Genomic DNA, 25908 nt, shown 5'->3' on the forward strand with positions numbered 1-25908 from the left:
CTCTGGTTCTAGTTTTTCCGATATGTGGAAACATCCTCTCCACGTCCACTCTATCCAGGCCTCTCAGTTTCCTTTAAGTTTCAATGAGATCCCCCCTCATCCTTCTAAACTCCAATGAGTACAGACGCAGAGTCCTCAACCGTTCTCAAACGATAAGCTTTTCATTCCAGGGATCATTCTTGTTAACGTCCTCTGGACCCTTTCCAAGGCCAGAACATCCCTCCTTAGGTATGGGGTCCAAAACTGCTTACAATACTCCAAATGGGATCTGACCAGAGCCTTATATAGCTTCAGAAGTACATCCTTGCTCTTGTATTCTAGCCCTCTCAACATGAATGCTAATATTGCATTTGCCTTCCGAACTGAACCAACTGAATCTACACATTAACTTTAAGAGAGTCTTGAACAATGACTCCCAAGTCCCTTTGTGTTTCTGATTTCCTAAGCATTTTCCCATTTAGAAAATAGTCTATGTCCCCATTCCTCCTTCCAAAGTGCACAACCTCACACTCTTCCACATTGTATTCCATCTGCCACTTCTTTGCCACTCTCCTAACCTGTCCAAGTCCTTCTGCAGCCCCCCTGCTTCCTCACTACTACCTGTCCCTCTAGCAATTAAGAAATAATGTTAAAGAATATTAATAAAGACATTTCTGGTGATTCACAGCTTAAATTAGGTAAATAATTTAACTGATCCCCTAAACGGACCTTCGGAGTGATTGCAAGGTCAGAATCTAACTGAGGGCTTTAGATAATGTGTCATTTCCCAGGATGGCTTATTTGCCACAGGTCTTTTTTTGGACATCAACAAATGAAAATCAAAAATTGACTAAGTGAAACATAACAGAAAAGCAAAAAAGTGAAAGCTAAAACGCAAAATGAAAAACATACAAAACAGATCTAAAAAAAAATCAAGAATTTACAAAGATAAGAATCTGTGAGGAAAGTGAAATATCAGGAAAAGGCACAGGTCAGAAAAAACCCTAACAGAGATGTCCTTCCTGTTAATATCCGACAACCAAAAATTACTGCAAGTTTTATAATGGCCATTGAAACAAACGTATAATTTCTATCACTTAATAGAAAAACAAAGTGTAGGAATGCACTATTTTTTGGAAAGTTGAGATACATAATTAAACTATATTATTATTATTAATTGGGTTTAGAACAGAGTGCAGTCAGAATCAGTTATCTGTCAGAGTATGAGTTAACATACTATGTACGCCAGATGAGATCTTGTTATAGTTTCCAAGCTTTTCTCAGGCACTGAAATAGTCAACAGAGATTCAGGTGCAAGCCTAGGTCCATCACCATCTGTCGCTGAGATATGAACATCCAACATTGTTGTGGCTGTGGTAACTCCATCTGTGACTAAGATTTGCATATTGTCCTCAGTTGTCAGGGTGCCACTGTGCACATAATGAATCGCGTTTCGTACCACATCATCATGTGTGAAGGTATCACCTGTACAAAATGAGAGGGTGGATCAAATTAGGATGTCAGTAGCATGTAATCTCTTAATGATAAACTCATTGATCTTAACTGTATAAATTAAGACAAAGTGTGTACAGGTAGAGGGCACTCATTGGATGTGTGCCTATAAAATAGAGGCTAGAAGAAGCTACCAATTTATTAATTAGTTATATTGGTGTCCTCGAGAGAGAACAAAATTGTGACACTTATGGACACTGGTGGGAAGTTGTAGAGTTAAGAGCTGTACTCAACAATCTCACCCAGGCCTTATCCCTGTAACCCCACATATTTACCATATTAATCCCCCGATACTAAGAGACAATTTAGCATGGCCAATCAAGCTAATCCGCACATCTTTGGAGTGTGGGAGAAAACTGGGGCACCCAGAGGAAACCTACACAGACATGGGGAGAATGCATAAACTCCACACAGACAGTGACCTGAGGCTCAGTTATTGAACTCAAGTACGTGGTATTGTGAGGCAGCAGTGCTAATCATTGTGCCACTGTGTCACTTCTCGTGATTGTACATTTACAGTGGTAACCTGCAACAAGAAAAAGAATGAGATTTTGGAAAGAATAAGGTGCAGCCACTTGTCTGTATGTGGGCTTGGAAGCTAGGTTCCATGTAAATGAATAGATCACTGAAGAACAACCTCTATGGTGAAATTGGTTTAGCCACACCAGACAGCAAAGATAATGCAAATACAAAATGAGATTTCCAACTATTTCAGTAAAATTATAGACAAAAAGAAACTCAGAAAAACCTTCAAGAACAATGTAAAAAAAATAGAAATTCACAAGTAAGATTGTTCTGTGCCACCTTATCTTCCATAAACACTTAAGATGGAATGTAGGACTCTGGCAGCTACAAATGTGAATAAGTTAGAATGGCAATGATTGCACAAATGAATTACATTTCCCAGTTATCTCAGTATCTGGGTATCAATCCAATTCATATGAAATGAATAACATTCCTGTTTGTGATCAAGATTTTGTTGTAAATGACTTTAATTAGTCTCAGCCTAGTTGTTAATAGGCTACATTTAAATTGTAAATGGTACTCAGGTGGTTATAAAAATGATTGATACAGGTTGTTTGTTATAAATTTAGCTATTTGACATTGAGGATGGCACAAGGTGGGGGCAGGGGAGGAGGAGGGGAGTTATCAACTTCACCACCCAGGATGCAGATCACCAATTCATTCTAGAACGGGCCAAATATTTAGCACAATGTTCGGTCAGGTTACTGAGCAGGCAGCAACACTGGAAATTGTCTGATTAGTTGGGATTGAGGAAAAAGGAACTTTGTTATGCAGCTGAATATATTAATTGTTCTTGATCATGCTACACAACTCAGAGGGTGGGATTTTCAGGCCAGGCTTGCTCCAAGACCATAAAATCCCACCAGAGATCAACAGACCTTTGCATGGTCTGCGTTCCGCCTGCTACAATTCCCATGGCAGGCAGGATGGGAAAATTCCACCCAGAGGCTCTGCTCATCTGAGAGATTGCTAGCTGAGATATAACTTCACTCACAATGTTAACAGGGTACAGCAAATTTTTCTTTCCAGTTATATAGTCTTCCCCACATGTAAATTTAGAAGCCACTGCTTTAACGTGCAACCATGTTTGTCAAATCATTACCATGGGTTCCAATCACTGGTCAATAGTTAATCTCAGCCAGAGTGACAGTAAAGTTGACATAATTGCCTTCAGTGTCTCTGAGCTGTAACTGTCACTCACCTTTTACCATTGGCTGTCTGTAGTCTGATTTAATCAATACCCCAAACTGAGGGGCTTCCATCAGTTCAAAAAGGAGGTCATCAGGGTATGTGTCTGCATCACGTACTGCCAACTGGCTCAAACCTTAGCACAAAAACAAAGTGATATTTGCTTAGATAATTGTACTAGCTTATTCTGAGCAGGTTTCTTGAAGACAATTTTCTGTGCTCATTGTGGTTTGTTTGTTCAGAATTTTGCTAATGTTATATTCACTGCAACAAGGGCTGGAATGTAACACTTCATCAGGGACTGAGCTGGCAGGTGATGGTGGTATAAAGTGCATGTCATCATGATGGAGGAGAGAATTGGGGGTGTTATGCCCATCACATACACTAATCCGCTGGAATTTTTGCAGTCGCCAGGAAAATGCTGGGTCACCCTGCCACTCTTGGGCCACTTGAGGCCAAATGATGAAGTAATGGCTTCTTGAATACCACCTCGGCAAAGCAGCCATACTTGTATTCACGCTTCCACCATTGGTCATGCTCAAGAACCGGCTGCATTCCCAGTGGCTCCCAAAAGCTATGACCAGTGAAGACGAGCTTTCCCCCAACTTTCCAGCTGGTGTGGTGAGGCCACCACTTCCACGTTAAATTTCAGTCATTGATTCCAACACGAGGAATAGTCAGGCTTCTCGCCAAGAAACCATTTACTTACAATTGTTGTGAATGCAAAATACATACATGAAAGCAAACTACCTTAATACAGTTCTGCCATATTTGTGAGTTTTAAAGTTTTACAGATAAAACGACCAGCTTACAGAAAGGCACCGTTGTAAATAAATGGGGATTCAGTTAATATTTGACATGGCAAAGAATGGATGGTGGTGGATAAGTTCCTCAGCATTCACCATTCCTGATTTTCTTTTCAGCAGGTAACTGATGTGCTAAAGCCAATTTCATGCTCCCATTAAAGTCATATTTTGCATACAATATTTGTCCACAACACCGATTTTATATGGGCAGGACTTTTTGTATGGCAGAGTTTTCTGCCACTCAAGGAGCAGTATGGGTTGGTGACAAGATTTCTGTCCTTCACATGGGAGGAAATTCCATCTCAGAGAGCTAAGTCTGAATCTGATTGACCACCAGCTCTGTAGTCCCAGCAGCAACAGAACTGGGACTAAAAGCATTCCCCAGATTATAAGTCCTGGATCCAGGTTCAGGAGGGGCTTTCGCAGCAGGAAAGGGTGGTGAGGCCAGGGGAGGACACAGCATTTGCAAAAAGCAGATCTGGGAGGTGGGGGTCCCAATATTGAAAGGGGACCCTTGAGCGAGGCACCCTTCCTTCCTGAGGCTGAACCAGAGTTGCCCCTTGCCCCTCCCAACCCCTGAACTCCTGCCAACATAAAATTATGCAGACACCAGGACTGTCCCTTCCCCCATCCTCCTGCAAAACCTCCAGAGAGAAATCGAGAAAATTGTGCTCCATTTGTCTGTTTTTCATAAATTATGCTATCAATCCAAGATCCCTTCCACTTGCAGGACTTGGAAAAGTACACTTATTGATTGAGAACATTCTCAAAGGAACAAATGGATTACAAACCATTGAAGCTTTGAATCTTATAGGAATTCTCTACCACGTTAACTTCTCCTGTAAGCCCCATGCCTGGTAACAAGGAGTCACATAATCTGGGTTAAAACCGATTGCGTTGGAGACTGAGTAAGGATTGGGCCAGTTATACCTGACAGCTGGGCCGGAATTGCCTATTCCTGATTGGACAGGAATGGAGGTGAGATGGCTAACAAACTGAGAAAACAATTCCACCCTGTGCCATTTTGCTGAGGGCAGAGGAAGGAGTAGGCCTCACACAGTCGTTCCTCCCCCCCGCCCCCCATTAATAAACTCCTTTATATCGTTGCCAGATTGTGAAAAACCCATCGCTGGAAAATTTAATGATTCTGAACGAGGTGGCCGGGGATCAGTTGCTGTTGGATTTTACACAAGATGGAAGCCAGATGAGTTTAAAAGCGAAATAAAATGGTTTTGCCACATTTACAGTCCACCAGAGGACTATGGCTTTTGTAGAATGATTTGTTTCTGTATTCATTTCAGTGAGCCATGACTGTGCTGTGAATGAGAGATTTAACTAAGGATTAAACAAGGTATTTTCCAAATTTTCTCTTAATATTATTGGACATGCTGTGAGAATTACTAGCTCAGTATTGATGAGAAGAGTAATGAACTACAACAATAAATAGCAACCTGGTTACTCAAGGGCACTTCTTTTTGGATAATTGCAGGGAGATACCTGGGTGCTTGCTTATCCATCCTCTGATGAGAATATAGTAGTAACAGCAGAAGTAAACAGATATTGAATCAGTCAATTGATTAGGGCAAATGCCTTACCAATGGCTGCTCTTCCTCCCTGGCTAACCTCGATGAAGGGTTCTAATATTTGAAAAACAGGAGGTTGCTGATTGGTAGCGAGCAGATGAATGGTAAATTCCATTTCTGGTGATGTATGTTCACCATCAGAAACTGCACAAAGAAAAGCAAACAATGTAAGCTTGCAGTCATCCCCAAATACATACGGCAAAATACTTCTGAACATTCTAAAGAAAACCACAAACAAGCCTCAGGCTGGACCTAGGCATTAGACATACCAGTCTCTTGTATTATATTCATGTTAACATGATAAAACATATGTAAGAGGTGTTTCAAGACAGCACATTCCTCTTGTGTGACAGAGTTGCTCCTTAACATTTATTTGGGGGTAAATGGTAAAAATTCTCAGAGACGGTATTCATAAGAAAATCTGGTTTATCAGATTGATGAGATAAGGGTTTACTGTACTTTAAATATAAAGTTAATTAAATTTCTCTAATGTTGGTGTATTGGGAGTAGAGTGGAAGGATGTTGTTTTCGTCACTGAGCATGTTGAACTGACAACAGATTTTCCCTGCGGGTTTCAGGACCCCACCATTAGACACAAATCGGGGCTTGCAAAATGTGGAAAATAGTCATTCATCTATAATTTACTCAAAATTGGTAATCAATGGGCAAATTTGCAATCTGATTAAGGATAGTAACTGGGCTCTTGAAGCTGGAGAGCTGACAGGAAGCCCTCCAACACTGAAGCAGCAGCAGTAAGATGCCATGGGAGATAAGTGGCTATTGCAGCTGCTCGCCAAAAATTTGGAAAATGCATCTCTCTCGGGCAGCCTGAACCCCAATCCAGGCAAACAGGACTGCACAGTCCCTAACCAATTGCAGGAGGCCTGGAGGCTAACTATAAAATCGAGGCATCGCAGCACTAACAAGCCTTTAAGTGCCTCTTGTGGATAGGTGCTCCTGTTGACTCCCTATCCTCCAGGAAAGCAGCTAAAAATTCAGCCCCATGTGTCTTCAAACTGTGAACACAGATCCTCCTCACAAAAAGGGAAAAGACATTTCCACACAGGTAATTTCTTGTCTTTGTAGATTTTTCAGCAGTCACAGGTCAGTGTTGGTATTAGTTTGGCAGCAGGTAACTTGCTCCTTCTCTTTGTCTAACAGTGGTATTTTGCATAAAATTGGAGAAAAGTATGGACCCAAAGGAGGGGAAAACTTATTTTTTATATGCTGAGAGATGTGTGTTATTCAGTCATGAATGCAATGTGTACAATGTTTATTTAAGAGAAAATATTAGTGATTATTTCAAGTTTCAAAATAATTTTCTTTTCAGAAAAATGCAAATACTGTCCAAACAAATCCAACACTCATATCAGTGGAACAGATAATACAGAAATAAAGAAAATTTTGTAAAACCATTGTTATATTCGTACTATTTCGAACTCTGATTTGTGCATCCATGCAAAGGCGTTAACAAAATACCTATGGAGATTACATATTTGTATAGTGACACCCATCCCAACCAATGTTTAGTAAATACTGAGAGGCTCAATGGCATGTAGAGTGTTGCGCATCATTGGTTTTTCAGTAACTGCATCTGTTGAAATGAAGATTTAATTTCTTCATTTGTAAGATGATAATTTCACTATGTTAACATTTGATAGGCTATACAGATGTTGGACATTTTATTGTTGAATGGCATAGAAAGTTGAGCATTTAATATTAATCTGAATTTGGGTTGTGGTATTAGGAGACATGCAAGAATGGAGATAGCCCCTTCCCTGAAAGTCTGGAACTGCTCCTGAATATAGTATGTGATAGCCACCGCAATGATTTTTTTTTCAGATGCAGGAATGTTATGTTCAATTCCACCACATTCAAAAGTAAGGGTATTACCCAAAGCCACCACTAAGTATTTGACAGAGGGTGTTAGAAACTCATTTACTTGAAGCAGTTAGATGAATGTTTATATTTAGCAACTGTATACCTGTGAAAAGGAAGCTCACTGACTCAGGCAGACCTAGGAGAATGAAACCAGGTTCAAATTACATTGTTTGGAGATGCTCACAGTTAAAGTCACTTCTCATACATTGTGGAAAGGATAAATCTGAGGCCAGTCTTTTCTTTAACCCAGGTACATTTCCAAGACGACATAGCATAGATTCTTCTTGTTTCCCCCTTGACGCAGTGTGAATTGGTATTTGTACACTTGCAATAATTCCCCATTCTTTCCCCATTTGGTGGCAGCTGCTCACAATTACAATTTGAAAGTTCCATTGCAGCATAATTCCAACATTAACACCACCGTAGCAGAGTGGCAGTGGAAGTGTGCTGGGGCCATAATCCACTGGTTGATGGATTGATACCATCCTCTGCTATCCCTAATAGCACTGGAAATGAAGTAACTTGACAACAACTGCGAAGCATGTAGTGGCTCTGTGGCTCAGTGGATAGCTTGTTGGATTTCTAGTCAATGACTTGAGCTGCCATTCAAAGGTTGTGGGTTTGAATCCCACCAGAGTTGGGTTTTAGGTCAACTTTCTCCACTTTCCTTTAAAAGAGGCAACATTAACACCCACAACTGAGAAGTGAACAAAGGAACCTACACAAACAATGGTTCTTGGTCCGAATACCAAAACAAATTGAACTGTATGGAATTGACAGTTCACCAAATACAAATATATCAGCACCCATAATTAACTTTCAGGGTTTAAACTGAGTCACAGGATAAGCCACTTATAAAAGCAAGGAGTAATCAAGGACTGTCAGAATGGTGTTGTTAGAGAAGTTCATGTCTGACTAGATATTTTGAGAAGGCAGTAAGGAGGATTGATGAATGTTGTGCAGTTGATATGGTCTACATGGATTTTAGCAAGATTTTTGATAAGGTCTCATGTGACAGTAGGTCTGTTTTCTTTAAAAAAAAGTAAGAAGTCTCACAAAGCCAGGTTAAAGTCCAACAGGTTTGTTTGGTAGCACAAGCCACAAGCTTTCAGAGGGTTGCTCCTTCATCAGGTGAGTGGGAGATGTGTTCACAAACAGGGCAGAAAAAGACACAAACTCAATTTACAAAATGATGATTGGAATGTGAGTCTTTACAGGTAATCAAGTCTTAAAGGTACAGACGATGTGAATGGGGAAACGGTTAAGCATAGGTTAAAGAGATGTGTGTTGTCTCCAGACAGGATAGTTGGTGAGATTTTGCAAGCCCCGGCAAATCGAGGTTACAGACAGTGTGATATGAACCCAAGATCCCGGTTGAGGCCGTCCTCATGTGTGAGGAACTTGGCTATCAGTCTCTGCTCAGCGACTCTGAGCTGTTGTGTGTCGTGAAGGCTGCCTTGGAGAACGCTTACCTGAAGATCAGAGGCTGAGGTGCCCGTGGCCACTGAAGTGTTCCTCAACAGGAAGAGGATACTCTTGCTTGGTGATTGTTGAGCGGTGTTCACTCATCCGTTGTCGTAGCGTCTGCGTGGTCTCTTCAATGTACCATGCCTCGGGACATCCTTTCCTGCAGCGTGCCAGGTAGACAACGTTGGTTGAGTTGCAAGTGTTATGTACCACGTACCTGGTGGATGGTGTTCTCACGTGACATGATGGCAGCCGCATCGATAATCTGTCATGTCTTGCAGAGTTGCTGTGGCAGGGTTGTGTGGTGTTGTGGTCACTGTTCTCCTGAAGGCTGGGTAGTTTGCTGCGGACAATGGTCTGTCTGAGGTTGTGCAATTGTTTGAAGGCAAGAAGTGGGGGTGTGGGGATGGCATTGGCAAGATGTTCATCTTCACCAATGACATGTTGAAGGCTCCGGAGAAGATGTCGTAGCTTCTCCGCTCCGGGGAAGTACCGGACGACGAAGGGTACTCTGTCCGCTGTGCCCTGTGTTTGTCTTCTGAGGAGGTTGGTGCGGTTCTTCGCTGTGACATGTCGAAACTGTCGATCGATGAGTCAAGCGCCATATCCTGTCCTTATGAGGGCATCTTTCAGCGTCTGGAGGTGTCTGTGTGATCCTCTTCATCTGAGCAGATCCTGTGCATTCAGAAGGCTTGTCCACTGGGGATGGCTTCCTTAACGTGTTTAGGGTGGAAGCTGGAGAAGTAGGGCATCATGAGGTTATCCGTGGGCTTGTGGTACAGTGAAGTGCTGGGGTGATTGTCCTTGATGGAGATGTGTGTGTAAAAGAATGCAACCAATTCCAGAGAGTAGCCCATGGTGAGTCTGATGGTGGGATGGAACTTGTTGATGTCATCATATAGTTGTTTCAGTGATTGTTCACCGTCGGTCCAAAGGAAGAAAATGTCATCAATGTATCAAGTCAATAGTATTGGTTGAAGGTCCCATGTGGTGAAAAGGTCTTGTTCGAACCTGTGCATGAAGATGAAGGAGCAGCGCTCCAAAAGCTAGTTCTACCAAATAAACCTATTGGACTTTAACCTAGTGTTGTGAGACTTCTAACTGTGTTTACCCCAGTTCAACATTGGCATCTCCACATAATGGCTACCATTTAAAAATAAAGTCCATGGGATCCAGGGGAATGTAACAAACTGGATACAAAATTGATTCAGTGATAGGAAACAAAGGAAACGAAGATGAGTGTTCTGAGATTGAAAAGATATTTCCAGTGGGGCCTTGCAGGGTTCAATACTAGCTCTGCTGCTTTTTGTACTATGTATTAATGATTTGGGCTTAAATGTAGGAGGGAAAATCAATAAGTTTTCAGATGACAGAAAGGTACAGTTAATAATGAGGAACAAAGCTGTAAACAGCAGGCAGAAATCATTGGCAGGTCAGATGGGCAGGAAAGTTGCAATATCATCCATCATCCTTTGTTTCCTGCCACCTGAGTCAATTTTATATCTAGCAGCAAATGGAATTTAACTTGCAGGAGTGTGAGGTGATGCATTTGGGAATGCCAAACAAGACAAAGGAATAGACAATACATGGGAGGATATTGAGAGGTCTGGTAGAAATGAGGGACCTTGGAGTGCACGTCCACAGATAACAGGACGGGTAGATAACAGGACAGGTTAATAAGATGTTAAGAAGGCCTAAGGAATACTTCACTTCATTGGTGGAAGAGAGCAGGAACATTATGCTGGAACTGTATAAAACACCAATTCAGCCACAAAGCAAGTACTGTGTGCAGTTCTGGTCACCTCATTACAGAAAGAATATAATTGCACTGCACAGGACACAGAGGAGGCTGAAGGGAATTTTGATTGAGATGCACAATGTTGTGAGAGGCTTGGAGAGTGTGGATGGAAAGGCCTATTTCCTTTAGCAGAGAGGTTAGTGACAAGGGGGCACAGATTGAAAGTGATTTGTAGAAGGATTAAAGGTGAGATGAGGAACATTCTTTTTTGGTAAGGGTCTCAAACTCTCTGAATGAAAAGGTAGCAGAGGCAGAAACCGTCAATTCATTTTAAAGGTGTCTGGAAATGCACCTGAAATCCTGTAACTTCCTGGGCTATGAACCAAGTGCAGTAAAATGGGATTTGGCAGGTGCAGACATGATGGACTGAATGACCTCCTCCTGTATCATAAATGTTTCTATGTTTTCTAAATATCTGAAAAGGAGGAATGAGGAGAGGACAGCGGAGTGAATTGCTCTTTAGAGAGCCAGCATGGGCTTAATGACCTTCTACCATGCTGGAATAATTCTATGATTCTATGACTCGATCAACCAGAGACTTGGACACTGATTTTTCACCTTATAGAGGCAGGTCAAACTGACACTGTGGAAACTATTTTTGTTAGCTGTTATTGACTGAAGCAATCTCAACCTTGTTCTAAAACACAATTGCAAAACCACCTAGAGTGTCATTGCTGGTGTGGAAAACTCCAAAGTATAGCAGTTTTTGAGAAGTGAGGAAGAAACAAGAAAACTTTATTCTGCAACTATTTAAGCTGTAATTAGCCTATAAACGATTGGGGTTGATCAGAGATGAGCAAGGTGAAAATTGCACCAGGATTGACATTCTTCACCTTGTCGGAAACAAAATTCATCCAGTAAATTAAATCTTGAGGATCGGTTAACTCAGCCTGCCATATGACGAGCATGTGATGCTGAACAACACCATCGATAGCATGGAATCAATTCTCATTCCAACTGAAGTAGACATGGGGACCTACCCATGAGAGAGGAAGGCATTAGCAAACCACCACAAAAAAAAGCTCAGGATGGAGCATCAGCAAATAATCAGCCAAAGATCTGCCTCTGGGAAAAGCACGTATGGAAATGGATTTTTTTTAAAAAGTAGATTTCCCACTTACATAACAGATCTTCTGGGCACAGCATGTAGATTAAATAGAATGGTTGAAGATGAAAGGGTTGCATACATGTAATCATTCCCACTTGACTTTCTTCCCAATTAATGCGCATATGGGCCTTATGCACCGTACCAATTAAACTTCTATGCCCAGATACAATGAGGAAAGTCTTAACTTTGATGGTTTCTAATACTAAAACTTTGTCTTAATCAGATATAATTTCAGTAATTATGAATCAAAACATTGGCATAATTAAATGGAGAAACTTGTTGTCTACTAATATTACTACCTAGCAGAAACATACACGAGTCATGGAATGATATAATGAACACTCTTCTATGACCATATGTTTTTTGTACATTTTTCATTAATGTTAATGGTCCAGAATCAGAAACACTAACAACATGTGTAAGCTGTGATTCTTAAGTCCCAGGAAAAGAATGTCTGGAATGTCTTGTCACACAAAAATGCTCCATTTACTGCATAATTAAATTATGGTTGACAGAGTTGCCAGGTTTGTGCTCGTTTTGACCATTTACACCACTTTGGAAGTTTTACCCTAGATCAAAATACGTTCTATACTGACATCAAGATGAATAAGTTATCAATAACACGTAGCAGTAACGATACCTGTGCAAAAAAAATGACATTTTATATAAGTATATATATGTGCGCATCATCTTGTTTCTTACCAGTGAAGGAGAACTTGAATAAGCCTTGCGCATGCAAAGATGCTGCTGGAGGACGGTACAAAATCTGCCCATTATCAATGTCAGCCTGAGTGAAGAATGTGACTGGGATGAAAGGGCTGTCAGAGTGTTCAATAGTGCCTAAAAAAGACAACACTGTTATACAATAGGAACACAAATACTAATAGTTACTACCCATCTACTGTCATGTAGATCTTTCAGGGGGTCTACTCAATGGATGGAATAGTGGTGAAATTGGACAGCAATCTCTGGCATCTTCACAACAATGAGAAACCTGGAAATCCAGAAGTTGCAGTCCAACTTCTCCTGTTTCTCCACAAGCTCTGATGATCAGCACCTTGCCAATAGTTTCAGTATTTGAGAACTTAGAGGGCGTGAAGTTGTAACACTTGCTCGCAGGATACCAACTACACATGCCAGAAAATGTTAGGGTTGTGCATAACTAAATATTGAACAACATGATAAATATTAATTACTGCCAAACAATCTTTTTTGTACTGAATCTTGGGTTATCTGTTAAAATTTTAAGTCTTAAATCGATTGCAACCTGTTCCTAAGTGGTCCACCTGGAGGTTTAACAGAAGTGGGTCAAAGGTTGGGCATCCATACTGTTGTTCCCAGAAAGTAGTCTGGCAACTTAAATATTTGAACGAAGCTGGAAACCTCTGACTTAGTCTGCTTTCCGGATTTGATAGTGATCAGCTAGGTTCCCAGATCTTGGGAAACCCGGCAAGGGAGGCAAGGACATCTTCTGGAAAAAGTTTTTACAATATTACTTGTGGCCAGGAGGAATCGGACAGCTAAAGTCCAACACTTGGCAATGCCTACCCTAAGCAGCCCTAATATATGCTCTTAGCACATTAGGATCCATGCCAGGAGCACAAATGAATACAACGTAGCCAACAGGTTAACCTTTTCTGACACAAATAAAAGCACCACGATGGACCGAAAGGTAATACGTGGTTCTATGTTTTTCTTATTGCTTTAGCCCATATATGGTCATAGAATTTCCTTGGCAATCAAATGCAAAGTAACATCTCAGTGAACCTGAAGTAATGATGTTACAGTTACTAATGCTTTTGTCTACTAATTCCTACACAGCAAGGACACCAACTTGTCCTGACAGCTGGTGGTAACAGCTTTTGTGTGCAAAATACTTTGCGACAAAATGTGGTACGAAACAAGAAATATGCTGCAGTGACATATTACATTCATATCTGAGTCAATTAATTTGAAATATAACTTCCAGGTTTGTAGTGTAATTATTGAGTGAATAATTATGTTGGATGTAAACTTTTACAATATTAAGTTTATTATATTATAATGCACTGTTTTTAAACATGAGCTAATGATACACTGTCCAGTGTAGAAAATACCTACTTATGAAAACCATTTTCCTTCTTGTTACTTAGCTGGAAAATAATAATAATTCTGTTGATAGCCAATGTTGACACACTGAGTTGCCTCCCATTGCCCTAAATCCTGGCTCCTTTACCAGCGTTGGAGGAAGTCCTGATGACTCTGAATTTCTTGGAGACCTTGCCAGTGTCAACAAGGCAGATTAAGGTCAAAAATATTTAACCTTATTTAAAATAAGGCACATGATCTTTACAAGGTGGATTCCAAGAACGACCCTCTGAAGAAATTACACCTTTTCTTATGAGGAAAGATGAATTTAGTGTTGAGGGCAGGATCATTGTTTGGGGGTCTCGAGTATTTGTTTTGCCCCGAGGATAATGTCCAATATTAACCAAGCTAAGTAATGGCCAATTCAGAGTGTCAAAAATGAAGGTGCTGGCTGGGAGTCATGTCTGGTGGCCTGGTCTTTACTCTGACATCACAGACTTGGTAAAGCGATGTGACCAGTCCCAGGAAAATCAAAAACCCCACCCTCAGCCTCTCTACATCCATGGGAGTGGCCTCACAGGCCATGGGTGTGTGTACATGTGGACTTTGCAGGTCCCTTTATGGGTTCCATGTTTTTCATAATGGTAGGCACATACTCCAAGTGGTTGGAGGTGCATCGCATGGGTGCCACAACATCTCAGGCTATGTTCGAGAAATTACAAAAAAGCTTCTGTACACCTGGAATACTGGAAATCCTGGTTTCCGATAAAGGCTTGGATTTTACTAGTGGTGATTTCCAGAATTTCATGCTCTCCAATAGTATCCAACATGTCTGGACTGCTCCTTATTAACCCATCATCAAATAGACTGGCAAAACAGGTGATTCAAACCTTTAAAAATGGCACAAAGAAACAACAGGCAGCATCCTTGGAGACTAAACTGGCATTTTTTTTTTTACAGGACCACACTGCACACAATAACAGAGGTTGCTCCAGCAGCATTGTTAGTGGGACAATGGCCTTGTACTAGATTGAGCCTGAAATTCCCAAACTTGGCAGGGAAGATGAAATCCCAGCAGGAAAACCAAAAAAGAAGCTATGATTTTGCAAGGGCAGAAAGTGCTTTTGCAAAGGATGATCTGGTCCATGTAAAGAACTTTGGAGATGGTCCCACATGGGTCCCTGTGACCATTATGGAGAAAACAGGACCAGTACCTTACAAGGTCAAAGTTTAGGATAAAACCTTAAAGAAGTACTCAGAACTAGGAAGTCTTTGCCCTAGCAGCACCCGCCACTGGGTTGTGGGTTTTACACAAAAACAAAAAAGCGTAGATTCAAAGTAACAACAAGGTTTATTCTGAGAGCTGTTGCCTGCATGGAGCAGAAACTGAAACTAAACAGGAGCCTGTAAAATGCAATGTCATCATGATCAAATCATGTGACCAGTTCTTAAAGTAATCATGCAACCACTTTAAATATGTAACATACCCTACCTAGCCTGGCCTAAAATTTGATATTAGTCTACACCCACCACATTCTCCTACCTGTCTGCTGTGGCTTTGGTGGAAGTGCCATGGAAACCCCAGAAAAATGATGTTAACACACATTTAATGCCATGAAGAGACTAAGTCAGTTAGGATTATATTCATTGAAGTTTAGAAGAGTGAGAGATGATCTTATACAACTTATTAAGTTCTAATGGGGTTAGACAGGGTAGATTCAGAAAGAATTTCCCAATGATGGAGGAGTTTAGAACTAGGTGCCATAGTTTGAGGCAAACCTTTTAGAATTGAGATGAAGAGACATTTCTTCAACCAGAAGGTGGTGAATGTGTGGAATTCACTACAACAGAAAGTAGTTAAGGCCAAAACGTTTTCTGATTTCAAGTAAAAATTAAATATAGCTCTAGGGGCTAAAGGATCAAGGAATAGGGGGGGAAATGGCCTATTCCTTCTTCCAGTTTCCACATTTCTACATAAATTCATCTGGAACAGGGGAAATGTTTTTCCACTGCATGTGTTATACTTACCATGTTCTGAGAATAGTGGAACAGTAATGTTGTAGATTAGATCCTGACTTGGTGTGTCTTTGTCTACAAAGGACAACTGCATAGGCTGGATTACTGTAACCCGATCTTCAAGTGCCTAACAAAAATAAAAAGTTATTTTAGAGTATTTCACAAAATAAACAATTTTACTATTTATTCTGTTCGTCAAATATTGCAATGAAAAAGTAGAAAAAAATGTCATATCAAAAACTGATATAAATAATGCTTGCAGTTAAAAAGCTAATAGATTAAATATCAAAATACATTTGAATTATAGTTACAAAACTTAAATTGGCCAATTGTCAGACAATTATATTTTTATTTACAATAAGTCTAAATGCCATAAGGCCAGATTTGAGGTGGGGGAGTATTAATTTAACAAGATATTGCTTACTGTGATTTGTAGAGGAGTAATAACTCCTGAAGCTAGATGTGGAACATCTTCATTTTTCTGTAAAATTCCAATTTGAAATATGTGGCTTTCGGCTCCAGTATAAGGCCCAGCACCATTTGCAATCTGCAAGAAATAAGATCAAATGCATGGCAAAAAAAGTTTCCTTAATAGTTTTATTAATTATTTGTTCCAAAGAACTGCAAATTGTTTCATAATAAACCAGAAGAAAATGAGTGTCTAAATTGATTGGTTCTTTGTGTATTCTGTAAACTAAGTTGTAATCTTAGTAGTAATGGTAAAATAAGTCATTATAATCTTCAACAGTGAGAACCCAAGGTCTCAATCCTTTAAGTGATTCCTTGATGTGTTTTACCTCATTTCTGAATCAATCACTGGGAATTTAAACATCTTTTTAAAAATTATTGGTCTCTAAGAGAATCATAACAGTATTCATTAACAAACATGCCCATATCTTGCACCTCCACACAGAAGTTATCTTTTTGGTCTCTATTGGCTCAACGCTTTCCATAGTTTTAATATTTCACTCTCTCTCTCTTTAAAACATATGTGTTTTCCTTAATCTTAAATGCCAATACTTTTGCATGCCCTTCCTGGGTTTTCTTAACTTCCTCTATAATTTTACTTCTGTATTTCTAGACTCTTCTAGAACTTCTAGATTTTCTGCAGTCAGCGCTTGGCATCTGACATCAGCTTTCATTTTTTGCCTTATCCTACTCCATGCTCGTTGACTTTCAGGGCGGGGGGGGGGGGGGGGGGGGTGGGGCCTGGGTTGATTTCTGAGTCCAACACATTTCTTTGTGGGAAAATATTTGTTCTGAAATCTCGTTAGTTTGTCCTTGAATGCCTCCCACTGCTCTGACATTAATTTACCTTCAAGTAGCTGTTTCCAGTCCACTTTTGCAAAATCATATCTCAGCCTAGTAAAACTGGCCTTTCCCCAATTTAAAAGTTGAATCTTGGCCGAGCTTTATCCTTTTCTGTAACTATTTTAAATCTAGTAGAATGATGAACATGAACATAATGCTCCCCTACTCCTTCCACCTGCCCAATGGCTTTCAAGAAGCATGAAAGCTTCAGGGCAAGGCAGCCCACTTGATTGGCACCCCATTTAACATTTACTCCCTCGATACTATTTTGGTTTTATGTACCATTTGAACTGTAGCATCATGTCAGGGTTGTTTCAACAGCATCTTTCAAACTGTGATCTCTACTACCTGGAAGATTAAGGAGGCATAAGGTGCATGAAAGCATCTCACCTACAAATTCTTCTCTGAGTCACACATCATCCTAACTTGGAAATATATTGACATTCTTTCGTTGTCACTGGGACAACATCTTGAATCTTCCTACATAACCCTATCATGGATGTAACTATAGCACAGAACTGCAAGTGGTTCACGAAGGTAGCTCACTGCCACTTTTTCAAGGGTAGTTATGAATGGGCAATAAATGCTGGCTTTGTCAGCGAAAACCACATTCCACTAACACTTTAAAAAGCATAGATATTTTGCTGGAGTTAGTTTTTAATTCACTCAGTAATCTGCATATTAATCTGGAATATATTTTGAACTTGGGCCTGGAGGCCTGAGCATAAATTCAAATTTTGGACCATTTGGACATTATAGCATTAAAAGTGTCACACTCATTTGAACTGTCAAGAGATTGGAGTTTCAAAGGAATTGAATCTCTTGCCAAATAAATTTGGAAAAAAAACTGTCCGCAGTGTTAAAATATTCAATTCTTGCTATTTCACTTTACATGTTGACATGAGTCTAAGGATCATCAATACAGAATTAATAACTGATGACTGATTTCTTTATTATTAGTTATTACAGCTGGCTGCCTTTCAGTTCACAGTTTGACTGATGTGACTAATTTTGATGAGAGGTTTCACCTTGAATATTAACATCTTTCTCGTTCAAATGCTGATCACCCTATATTTCACGATGTTTTCATTTTCCACTTGAGTCCTGAATAGATTTACAGGAGTTTCTTTCTTTTTCCATTGCATTCAATAGCATCCTAAAGCACAGGGTTCATACACTGGCAAGACCTCCATACTTAGCTGTTTTTTAAACTAATTCTTCCTTACAGTCAGTATGTCTGGCAAGTTTAGTTTTGATACTGATGCTAACAAGTCAAAAGGCCAATAGCATTAACTACAATATAATAGTTTAAAAGCAACGAAAGATTCTTAATACCAAACCGCCAGAGTCAGTACCTGAAACTTGAACGAGTCCTCTGAAGACGTTACCCCTGAGTGTTGGTACCACACAATACCATTGTTAAGATCCTGCTGAGTAAATGACTTTGTCACAGTAGCTATTTTCCCATCAGGCAGCCTTTGCCACCCATCTGCTGGACCATCTGCTGGCATTGGGACCAAAAGGATAACATCACCTATTGAAAATTAAGAATCACAATAAATGCACAGTGAGTTAACATGAGACATACTTCACGTAATTACTGCTACTAGAAGAAAAAGACCTAACAGCAGAAAGTTTGTTTTCTCGATACAAAATTGAAATTGAATGAAACGTAAAACCCAATGATGCTTGGAATAATTTTCTATTCTTAATAAAAACATAAATTTTGTTTCACTCCTCCACACAGGAAATTAAACATGGCATTGGTAAAATCAGGTTTTACCAAATGGGCTCCAGGGTGGCCTACATCCAATGCATAATGACCAGCCTAGTCAAATCTTGTGATGGGAGTCTCTTGTACCAATTTAAATGAGCCAAGGGCAATGAAACTACTGCCAAGGAGCTTGTGCATAATTCTGCCTTGTAGTTATGCTGGTTTCCTGGTGCAATGGCAGCTGGCAAGGGCTGTAATTGGTTGAAATGCCATTCAGCCAGCTTTCTTCTAATTTTTTTACTTGACACTAAGAATGGCTTTGGTGGTACTGGATGAGTCTTTATAAAAATTGAGGGTGCCAATGTAAACAAAGGAGGGCTTTTTAATATTTGAAAAGAATTGCAAATTTTTTTGGATGAATCATAAGACATTGCTGGCCAAACAACATTGTGCCACTCCCCAAGATCTGTGGTAGTCTGTTCCACCCTCCTCTGCCAGATGGACTCCCCTATAGAGGCAACTATCCTACCGGAAGTCTTTAAGAATAAAAATTATTTACATGGCTTTGTCCACAGAAAATCTGCCAGTATCAGGTGGCAGGATTTCTCTCCTCCCTAAGAAGTCCTAAGAACTTATTGAGGTGGAAAACGCTGGTCCCTGACCTTAAAGCGCATTTGACTGGAAATTGGGCCAAATCAGAGTTGACAGTGATCCTAAAGGACTGAAGCAAACCTTTAGAAATAAGTGGTAGCAGGAAGTGAAGAAATTGAACTAAATTGCTCAATAAGTACTTGTGAAAAATAATACTGAAAAGGTGGAGATCCTCCAGCTGGAGGATGCCCATACTTGAAGCTGAAAACTAATCTCCAGCAAAAGTATAGGAACTGGTTAAGTGGATGGAGGCAACTAAGGCAATGCAGTTTATCCATGCACCTGACTGAAAATGAGAAAGATGGCTCATTTCCTGTGATGCCCATCGAGAAAGGTACAAGTTCAATGCTGGAACCTTCCCACACTCTGGAAGGTACCATTTCAAACATGGCACACCCACTATTCTTGTACACATCCGTTGATCTTGTGCATACAGTTGTCCATTGATGGAAGTTGATTTTTGTTGCAAATGGAGGTAAGGACCACAGAATAGGTATGTGGACCTCAAACTGAGGTAGTAGGTGCAACCTATGCTTGTGTACAAATATAGTGGGTGTGCCATGTTTGAAATGGTACCTTCCAAATGAGTCATCGTTCTCATTTTCAGTCAGGTCCATGGATAAACTGCATTGCCTTAGTTGCCTCCTTCCATTTAGCCAGTTCCTGTACTTGCTGGAGGTTAGTCTTCAGCTGCAAATACGGGCATTAGGCTAAATTGAGCTCTGTTGCAACTGAGAGAAAGACAGCAGGAGCGGGAAAGTTTCATGCAAACTAAGAATAGGCCACAAACAGGAACAAGGAGGCTGGTGTGGTATCAAAACCTATTGTTTTCTTTTCAGAGCTGTTGTTTGGACTGGCACTTGATAGTTATATAGTTGTGCAGGTTTGTACAGAATGAGATCTGGGGGGGCTCTACATTATATCATAGGCACACATTCACTTATTGGGATAGATAAGTGAAGAGTACAGGATTATGGAAAGTCAAAGATGAGAATCATCGACTGGAAAAGAGCAAAGTTCAGTGGAAGGGTGAAGAAGTGTTTCACTAAAATGATATCAGATATAAAGCTTTAAAGTTTTATATATGAGGAAACAAACAGTTTAAGAGTTCCAACATGGACTGTTCAAATTATATGGGGAATTTAGAAACATTATTTCTACTATTAGTGATTCAGAAACAAGGATGAATATGTCAAAGTTCATCTTCAAAAGAACAAAGGAAAGGTTGGAAGCTTTTTAGATAGTGTAGTGTGTTGTTGTGGTAAGGCACGTCCAACCAGAAACAGTGATGGAAGCAGAATCTGTTGCACCTTTTAAAAGGAAAGTGGATAAATATTTGAATTAACAATGCTACCTTATGGAAAAATGGCAGAGATGTGGGGAAACAGTGAGTCTGTAGATTCCTCCATAACATCAACCAGCTGGAGTGAACCCAGTCACGTCATTTACAGTTTTGTCAGAATGGAAGAATCAGGCTGCATTATCCAATATAAGAGAATATCAGAATTTAAAGAGATATTTGGTGTCATGTTCAAAAGATAAATCATTAACTACCAAATTTAGGAGATTCTTTTGCATTTATCAGATTGAAGATAATCTCAGAGTCACTAGCATCTTTGTCTGCTGCCTGCAGCAATCGGTTGGTAATCTGGAGTAATCCACCCTCAGGGACCCATCCTTGTAAGTTGTTCAGGAGTTGTGGCCCTTTGTCAATATTCTGAAAAGAAAATGAAAAAAGTTAAAAACGTACCTCACAATCTGGATTAAGTGGCATTGTGAATTAGCAGTGTCCATGTACTTTTAGTAACTAGGTTTGATGGGTGAAATAAAACGCCTGGCTACTTCTCAGTTGCAAGCCCCTTACGTGAGATAAGCTTGAATGACCTCAAACCAAGTCCCAACGAATGCACCACAGAAGTTTAAAATATAGAAGGCCATTCACCCCATCAAGTCTGAGCTAAAGCATTTGAATTCTGTTCCACTGCCTTGCCCACTCCACACAACCCTGCAACCTCCATGTTACTATTCGGCTATGCCATAACATCGCATATCCACTGAGTACAGACATTCCTTTCAACCTTTCTCCTTAACTCACTGAGAATTGTAAATTGATCAATGCTCACCAGTGGCTTTACAGCCAGAGGAAATTTTGCAGCACAACTGAGCAAAATTGATAATCTCACTTCATGTAGCTACTTATGAAAATGGAAAATTTCGCTCTGATGCAGTAGGAATGTTCTTTGGAAGTTCATATTACAGTCGTTGGAAAGAACAAGAGGGAGCTTTTCTCAATGATGATTGTGCACCTCATACTTTCATGCGATTTCCAGCGGCCCTGCTAAATTACATTGTATTTCTTTCTCTGATACAACATACGAGAATGAGTAAAACACCAGATCTGTTTTTCCTCTGACTTTTATGTCGAGGAGCCTTGTTAAGGCCTTTTGATGTCAGTTTTTACAGCAAGTTTAAAGACTTACATTTCAGGTTTTATCTTAAGCATCAAAAGTCAAAAGAAATTTGGGAAGAAAATTAGTACCCAAGGAAGAGTAAATTAGCATTTTGTCACTGTACTATATTGTGCTGTTAAATGATTTACAGTGCTGTTTAGTTACCTAACACTTCGTAGCACAGCATAATACACACTTAAGTTAAAGGACAACTAAAAAACTATTCACAAAGTACTTAAGTCTTGCTGACAAAAGAAACATGCTGTTGAAGCTTTTTATCTTGCGCTTATCTGGACAGATGCAGAACACCAAATTTCAAAGGGAATAACAATTTATAATCCATGAGAAAAGGGTTTTCATTGGTTGGCAAGTCATGTCTGATTAATCAAAGTGTAGGTTTTTGTGTAAATAGATAGTATAATTCTTCACACATATGGAATTGTTCACCAGGTCCTGCTAAATAACAGAATCAAATCAGCTTTTTCTGAGCATTTTGCTCACCATCCAACAATCAATTTGGCTCATAATGTAGCTCATTTCTACTTGCTTGAAACTACTTGAGATTCATATGCAGGGACCTGTCTTCTACAATGAAAAAGGAATATGTCCAGATATTGCACCTTTTTTTGAATTAAACAATTGCTCCCTGGTGTATTTGCCACAACAATTCCTTAACCAGCCAGAGCCAATTTGTCAACCGATCACCATGCAATATAAATTATTGTTCCCTTTGAAGTTTGCCATTGTTGCGTCTGACCTGATGACTGTAAGACAATAAACTTTGGCAACATGTCTCTTTCTTTGGCAATATTCGAATTCTGTATCACCAAGCAATTTTTTATTTACACGATCTACTGATTAATACTTATGAAGCCTAACAGCAGTTCCTAAACATAAACATACGCTACATTAGGGTTCTTTATGTGACAATGAAACGCTGTGAAATTTTAGGGGTGAAATGTGTAAACTATAAGATTTGAGAAGATTATGGGCAGGATTTTCCAGGCCCAACATTGTTGCATACAGGATGAGAAAACTTGGTGAACTGCATTTTCTTCAGTGCTTCAATACCCTACTGGAGCACAGAGACAGTAAAGCAGTTTTCCTGACATCATCCACATTTTATACATTTTTATCAACATTGCAAAAGAATCTCAACATCTTTCACATAGCCTGATTATGATGAAGAGAGATTATATGATATCACAGTTGTTACCACTTTTTCTTTAAGTAGCAAATATTTCAAGCCAGGTGTAATTCTATGAAATGAATACTAATTGTGAAACATTGGTTTTAAAACAAAATTCACATTGCAACCACAATACTTCCACAAGGTGGCAGTGCTTATGCAGTCATCTACAGGTTGACAGGAATTAAAATTCAACATGTTAAGGAACTTTATTCTATAATGTTAGAGTTGACACACACTAAGGTTGTGTTATGGGACAGGAAATTGAAATGTTAGCATTGATAGATATTAGCACGTTTATTTTCTCATCTCCTACTTATCTCTGCGAGTAGAAATCAGGGGTGGAACTTTCCCAATGCAACTTTTTGGCACTCAGTCACTTTTTTGGAGTGTGGTTAGTTTTGTGCAGGGAGGGATGGCAGACGCTAAACATGCCAATAAGCCAGCTGCATTGCACTCAAGTATCATTTCACACTGGCATCCTGATCTTGCAGTGCACTGGAAAACCCCCTCCCACTCCCACCCCATCAAATCGGCAGCATGCTTCCCCCAGCCCCCATCCCCCATGTCCCATGTCCACATCAGGGCAGCATGTGGAAGGAGTGAGAAATCCAGACAGGGTTGGTAGTCTCTCTTGAATATCCTTGGAGGAATGAGAGTGCAGAAGGATCCTACACAAATCCATTTACCTTAAAGCTTGCAGACTTTTCCATGTCAAAATGCCATAGTCTTTGATTGATCATGCATTAAGACAGCAGGAAACGGTCATAAAAGGAAGTGACACAAAATAAGTCTGGGAACAACTCCTGTCTCATTAACTTCGTTTCACTGAGCCACTGGAGATAGAGGCTAGGTTCTCTATGGCTCCTGCTCTGTCTAAAACCGCAAGGAACTACAAAAGGTCGCAAATGTAGCCCAATCCATCATGCAAACCAGTTTCCCATCCATTGACTCTGTCTACACTTTCCACTGCCTCAGCAAAGCAGTCACGTACCAACTGACTCAAGAACAGCTTCTTTCCTGCTGCCATCAGACTTTTGAATGGAAGTTAAGTTGATCTCTCTCTACGCTTTAGCTATGACTGTAACACTATACTCTGCACGCTCTTGTTTCTTTCTCTATGCATGGTATGTTTTGTCTGAGTAGCATGCAAGAAACAATACTTTTCACTGTATGTTAACACATGTGACAATAATAAATCAAATCTCAAGTAAATGTCAGAAATCCTGGTGTAACAACAAAAGGAGTAGAGACACTGAGCTGAAGTTTCCAAGCCCCATAAAGTAGCTTGGAGTCAGGGAAGGAGATGGGAAGGAAAAGGACCAGGAAAATAGTGGAGAGCTGGATAAGGCCAAATTCCAGCCATATGGGAACTTTCTTGGGTGGGTTGAAAGGAGAATCAGCAGCCCATTACACCAAGGCAGGCAGACAATTGTTTAAGGTCCCATTTTGGAGCTATTGTGCCCAGCAGTGGAATCTCCCTATTGTCCATTCCCCCAGTCCAACCCCTCAACCAGCACAGTATCATGTAGGAGCCACGGTTCACTTGATGCCACCTCTCCACAACAGGCCAGAGGGAAGAGACAGAGACTCAATGCCCCAAAAATGGGGCTTGTGAACAGGAAAGGCCACACCCATGGCACTACGTAGGGTCACTCCTCCACCCATCTGGAGGGGTGTCCCTATCCTCTGAGTAGCTTACTGCTTCACGCCTTATAACATTTTAATATCAATCCATGAATTGGGCGTTTCCCAACCTCTCTCAGTGGAGCTGCCGAAGCTCCAGAACTACTGGCTCATGCGCTGTCTTTAATAGGAAGGCAAGCACAAGGAACATAGAACATAGAACATAGAACATTACAGCGCAGAACAGGCCCTTCGGCCCACGATGTTGCGCCGACCAGTTACAAAAACAATGACCCACTAGCCTATACCAATCCCTTTTCGTCCATAAACCTATCCAGAGATCTCTTAAACGCCCCCAAACTAGACGCATTTACAACTGCAGCAGGCAGGGCATTCCAATCCCTCACCACCCGCTGGGTAAAGAACCTACCCCTGACATCCGTCCTGTAGCTACCCCCCCTTAATTTAAAGCCATGCCCCCTCGTGCTAGCTTTCTCCATCCGAGGAAAAAGGCTATCACTATCCACCCTATCTAAACCTCTAATCATCTTATATGTTTCAATAAGATCCCCTCTTAGCCGCCTTCTTTCCAACGAAAACAACCCTAAATCCCTCAGTCTCTCCTCATAGGACCTCCCCACCATACCAGGCAACATCCTAGTAAACCTCCTCTGCACCCTCTCCAACGCCTCCACATCCTTCTTGTAATGCGGGGACCAGAACTGCACACAGTACTCAAAGTGCGGCCGCACTAGAGTAGTGTACAGGAAGGCAAGTGTGGGTTCGGGACCCCCCATTTAGTATTGACATTAGTATCCTGAAAGTCTCTCTCACTTGGCCTTTGTGTTAAAATTATACAAACACATGAAACCAGCTCATGGTACAGAGGATTACCCTGGGAAATGAATACAGAGACCTGCTGTAGCTGCTATTTTCCTTCTGTGAGCTGGCTAATTGTTAAGGTGGAACATTAAAATTAGTAGATGGATTTTCTTGTTGGCAACCCAACACAGTACAAGGGCTGCCATCGTGCCTCC

At 40.4% G+C, this 25908-nt stretch overlaps 1 protein-coding gene across 2 annotated transcripts in view; it reads right to left on the reverse strand.

Moving 5' to 3' along the window:
* The window catches only part of fras1 (Fraser extracellular matrix complex subunit 1), a 473019-nt gene that overhangs the window by 128060 nt on the left and 319051 nt on the right, over nucleotides 1-25908 (reverse strand). The window contains exons 30-38 of one of the 2 annotated variants that reach the window (XM_080191285.1): nucleotides 21161-21323; nucleotides 18597-18775; nucleotides 16355-16477; nucleotides 15943-16057; nucleotides 12550-12687; nucleotides 7578-7610; nucleotides 5606-5737; nucleotides 3218-3340; nucleotides 1217-1464 (exon numbers count right to left, since the gene is read on the reverse strand). In XM_080191285.1, the coding sequence (XP_080047411.1) occupies nucleotides 1217-1464; nucleotides 3218-3340; nucleotides 5606-5737; nucleotides 7578-7610; nucleotides 12550-12687; nucleotides 15943-16057; nucleotides 16355-16477; nucleotides 18597-18775; nucleotides 21161-21323 (1254 nt within the window). The remainder of the gene's footprint in view (nucleotides 1-1216; nucleotides 1465-3217; nucleotides 3341-5605; nucleotides 5738-7577; nucleotides 7611-12549; nucleotides 12688-15942; nucleotides 16058-16354; nucleotides 16478-18596; nucleotides 18776-21160; nucleotides 21324-25908) is intronic. The other variant, XM_080191292.1, reaches the window with a different exon arrangement.

Source organism: Carcharhinus amblyrhynchos, chromosome 1 (genome assembly GCF_965287045.1).
Source record: "Carcharhinus amblyrhynchos chromosome 1, sCarAmb.v2.hapA, whole genome shotgun sequence".
Classification (NCBI taxonomy): domain Eukaryota; kingdom Metazoa; phylum Chordata; class Chondrichthyes; order Carcharhiniformes; family Carcharhinidae; genus Carcharhinus; species Carcharhinus amblyrhynchos.